Here is a 4,945-nt window from a genome sequence, read left to right on the forward strand (position 1 = left end):
GAATAGATAGGAGGGGTGGGTGCGGCTTGGTCCTGTATGGCCTGGTACAGCAGATACCTCCCTATGACTGTTTGCTGTTAATGGAACATCTCTTCAGGTAGGAGACCTCAGTGAAAAGGGGGAAGAACCTCATGAATGTTCCCTTTCTACAGAAACGCTGTTTGTCAGTCTGTTCTGCTAAGCACAGCTGCTGGCTCTGGCCATCAGAATGGAACCTTTTGTGGATGGGTACTCTGAGTCACCTGCCTTCCCTGCCCAGTCGCTGCCGTACGACAAAGCATCGACATGGTTAAACTGCAGAGCATCTGAGGTGTAAATAATGCATCTTCCTATTTATGTAGCACGGTATTCTGCGTGTTCTACAGTTTTACTGATGATTTTTACAGGTGAACTTAGTGCTTCCATTAGTTTATCTTTCAACCTTTTGACATTAAGTGTGATGTTAATTATGTACTTCAATGACATTTTACATTGGGGAGAGAGATTTTATTGTAAGCATCATCAGCCCACTGGTAGCTTTCCTGTTTCATCACCGTACCCGCTATTTCAGTACGTAACCTTCCACTAGACTATTGTTTAGGTCTCGGTAATCCCGTCTGAGATTGTGAATTTGTGCTACTTTGGGTTAGTAGCAGGAAAAAAGACAAGACAATTACAGAGCCTGTGGTGGAACATAGTGTCAAACATGAGCTCTGAAGCAATGTAAAAATAATTTCAGCTGGACATAGGGGAAAGTGTCTTAAGGCTCTTTCCAGTTACTTCTCTTACAAACATGTTTTAGGGTATCTAAATGTAAAATCCTGTGATCTGCAAAATGTTGGTCTTAAGGATTTCATTATGGCAGCTACATTGCCAAAGAATGTGTGTTTGAACTGTCAGTGACTAATGGAAAGATAGTTATCTATATTTTTAATTTAAACCCCTAATTCCTTGTCACATGTGTTTTAGAAAGGGAGGAAAGTTTGTTCTATGAAAACTGTTAGCAGAGATTTTTTTTTCATTGTTTTAGTCTATGTTTAGTTGATATATTCCTTTATAGGAATGTCGAGGCCATACCTTCTTCTAAAGACATGGAGAACTTACTACTTACGAAGCCTAACTCACATTTGTGTGTGTCTGCACATGCACAAGCCTGTTCGTATCACTAACGTGCATGACCCAAATCTGACGGTATTGGTATTCACTGTTCAAAGCGGTCTAGTTTTTGGTGAAATGAACAGAAAATATGTGCCTTACTGTCTCAAACATTTCTGAAAAGCAGAACCATTGCATTTTTTTGTTGTTCCAGTCTCAGTTACCAAACGAAACGATTAAATACCTGCGTGCTTTACTCTAGCTGGTTTGTGTTCTGCTCGTTCTCCAGTTGCATGTCTCCCTGCCTTGACGTCCTCAGGCAGTGGATTTACACTCTGTGCTTTTCATTTTGCAGCCCTGTGTTTCCTCTCTGAACTGGAGGCCTTTTAAAAATCATCCCTCGACAACCCATCTGCTCAGTTGGGGCTCTTTTTTTTCCTTGAAGTCTCTTTTGGCAACTTTTCTGCAGATACTGCTGATTAATGGTTTTGGTTAGACTGCTGTCTCCCCCGATGTAACCTGCGGAGTGGTAAACCAAATCAGAAGTTATGGAAAGTTACTCACCACAGTAGTTACCGTTTTCTTTTGCTGTCCAGACGGTTCATGAAACCACACTACTTATAAAGAATTTCAAGGCTTTTTAAGGATATTCAGTTCCATATTTAATATTGATTCAAACTTGGCTTCTGAATTTTTAATACATGAAAAAAAGGGCCTCTTTAAAAATACTTGTCTGAGACGCCACTTGCTAATAGTCCTCTCTTGAGCCTCCGAACAGTGGCCATCCGTTCCACAGGAAACTTAACCCCAGTTCTGCTTCGGTTTGATGCGCTCTGTGGCATAAGAGCTGGAGGCGTCACAGCATTTTCAAACTGATTTTTTTTTAATAACGAGTTCTTAATGTTTTCCATATGAAAACTCAGTGAGATGGGGTGTTTGACCTGATATACTTCCTTAGATCTTGATTTTGTGCTGTCTCTGACTTCGCATCTTCAGTGCAACATAATGCACATGCAAAAAATTGAAGTTGTTTTGCAGAAGCTGTTAGAAGCAATTATATGGGCTTAAATAACCAGTGATTATCAGTATCTCTGTTTTTAAACTGTCCTCGCTAGTGCTTCAGTTCAGTTCATACTCATTCACAGTTTGAATGCTTCCATCTAAACTTTATAACTGAAATACTTTTTTTATAGATATAACAGCTACTGCAGAATCCTTGGTCATGCTTTTAGTACAGCAATTCTTTGTCCTGTTCTTACGTGCCTAGAGACAGCTTCCCATGCCATTTATTTCCATCCAGCGGTCTGGTTTTGCTGGGTTTATTCTGTGGCCTGTGGCTAAGGCATGTTATGTTAGCTGAGCACTGCAAGAAGCTGTGCTGGTGCTCGCCATGTGCTGATTTACTCTTGCGTGGTTTTTTTTCTGTATGTGTGTGCTTATTTTTATGCACATTCAGTCTTACCATCTCATCATGTTGTTTTTCTAGACCTGGATCTGTCTGCTCATTGGAAGCTTTGTGTTGGAGACATGCTACCATGTACTTAGTTATCTTGGTCATGTGGCTAGCAAACTCTGCAGTTGGCTTTCTTCTTCGTGGATGGCTTTGTATTTATTTAACTATCTGTGTAGCGTGTACGTCTAATTAGAACCTCCCCACTGTAACATTTAAGTGGTTCTTGCTTAGATGATGCTAAATGGTTTCCTATAAACCATGAAGCCTTCCTTTATCAGATCACAGAATTATAAAAACAAACAAATACAGAAGATTTCTACTTATCCCGTTCAGCTTGGATTGGTTTGCTGTTATGGCTTGAACTATGCTGCCTTACTAATTCTGACTAGGGGTGAGTTCAGTAGCTATGGGTACATGGTTCTATTTTGAAAGCTCCGTCTACACAAGCGAACACGTGGAACTGCCACCACGTGCTGGAAGTGGTGCTGTGTGAAGAGGGGAAATGGAAATCAGACGCTTCTGCTGCTGTGTTTTACAGGTCTTCTGTGAGTTACTGTTCTGAGATGCTTTTTGGCGTCAGTAAGATACGGGTGTCTGTTAGTAGATGTCTGTTAGTAGATGTCTGTTAACTGTGGTGTATTAGCTGTTCAGTGCACGAGCTGTGCTAAAGCACGTGGTCTTCCTGTTCAACCGGACTGCCGTTAAAATGGTGCCAGAACTTAAGCTGCTGTATAATTTGTTTAGGATCATTAAGGGGCTGAGATCCTTTTTTCCCCAAAAGGCCTGACCACAGCGTAGCTGACAGTGTTGGTATGTGCATATACAGACAGAGTTACTTAACTTGTGTAAACTCCACTGTGTTGTTTTTTTAAGGAAAGTGTTGTGCCCTGTTTGAAGGGAGCTCATCATGTGAGCAGGGTTTTTCTGGTGCTCCGACTTCACTGCAGCATCAGAAATCCAACAGGTAAACTGGTGTTTGGAGTGCAGCTAATTCCCACAGGATGCTAATGGTAACTTTTCTTCCTTCCCTTCTGCAGAATGACGGGAAGGGAGTTTTTCTCTCGGTTTCCAAGTCTTTATCCTTTTCTGCTCAAGCAGTTGGAGGCTGTAACCAATACTTTGAACAGGTAAGTCAGTGTCTGAGAGAGCTTTGAAATACAAAGTGCAATGGAAAGGTTAAACTGCTTTGTGTCACGTAAACCCTAATGCTGTTGTCTTCATCAGTGCTTCTTGAAACAATACAATTCTACCGGTGTCTTTTGCTGAGGCTTTGTCCCTATCTGTGCCCATTGCACTCAGTCTCTGGAGTACGTGCCTCTAGCTGCTGCATTCCTAGGATCAGGTGTTGCAGAATGTCTATTTTTCAGACAGAACCAGGGTGTTGGATGGTCTTATGTTTGCCAGTGGCACTTCCTAACGTGTTCAGGTGATACAGTGTCATAGGCCTCCTGTAAGCCCGATGAACACTTCCCAGCCTGGGACACACTGACTCTGGGCAAGGTCCTTGATCTCTGTAAGGGCTCCGCAAATGGAGTCCTTACATGCAGATAATACCGTTTGGGATGACGCTGATGCTGTTACCCCCAGGTTCATGAACTTTTAAAGTAAACCAGTGCCGACTTTGTTTTTCCTTAAAAATGCCGTGCTGTAAACTGTGGAAGTTCAGCAGCTGACTTAAGGGTGAGGTTCAGCTGTCTGTCAGTTTAATGGGCCTGAGGTGGAGACTTGGGAGCAGGAGTTTCACCGGTCACTGCATGTTTTGCAGTCTTTGCTCTGAGAAAAGAGGGTGTATGGGTTCCCCACAGCAGCCTGCTTTACCTGACACTTCAAAAGATGACAGTGTCATCCCTGGGGAAGACTGGCAAGTCTTTAAATTGAAAAAGATTGAAAGTTGCTGCATGAAATATCGGCCTTGGAAGCTTTTTTCAATGCAAATAAAGGCTTGTATCTCATTATTAATCATGAACTTAATCAACAAGTGTTGATTTTGCCTTGGATTTCTGATTGTTTTTACAGTGCGAACAGTAGCCACTGGGTGTCAGTGACAAGAACTATTCATTACTAAAGCCTGCTGATACTTCCAAACTGAGAAACAGACTTTTTTTTAAAAAAACATCTTTTTGTAACTCGGCATTTTCATTTCCTAAAGAAACATTATCGGTGCTGGCTTTTAATGTTATTTAAAAGCCAAGGCTGCTCACCATTATTGGGAATAAAGGAGGCTTGGGATAATGTAGGCAGGTGAAGGCAGCACAGCCTAAAGGGGTCCCCAGGAGTGCTGCAGGAGAGCTGGGTGATGGATGCCATGTTTGATCCCAGCAGGGTTTGCGCTCCTTGCAGTGATGAGCCCAGCGTACCTTCTCCAACCAGAAATGCGGAAGGGTATTGTGTGGGGAAGAGTCCCAAGACCAGCAGGAA

At 42.3% G+C, this 4,945-nt stretch overlaps 1 protein-coding gene across 1 annotated transcript in view; it reads left to right on the top strand.

Annotated features, from left to right (window-relative positions):
• Window positions 1-4,945, top strand: part of THADA (thyroid adenoma associated) — a 43,741-nt gene that overhangs the window by 38,539 nt on the left and 257 nt on the right. Inside the window, exon 26 of the mRNA XM_010141265.1 lies at window positions 3,565-3,654. Within this exon, the coding sequence (XP_010139567.1) occupies window positions 3,565-3,654 (90 nt within the window). The remainder of the gene's footprint in view (window positions 1-3,564; window positions 3,655-4,945) is intronic.

The sequence above is a fragment of the Buceros rhinoceros genome, unplaced genomic scaffold, assembly GCF_000710305.1.
Source record: "Buceros rhinoceros silvestris isolate BGI_N320 unplaced genomic scaffold, ASM71030v1 scaffold34208, whole genome shotgun sequence".
Taxonomy (NCBI): domain Eukaryota; kingdom Metazoa; phylum Chordata; class Aves; order Bucerotiformes; family Bucerotidae; genus Buceros; species Buceros rhinoceros.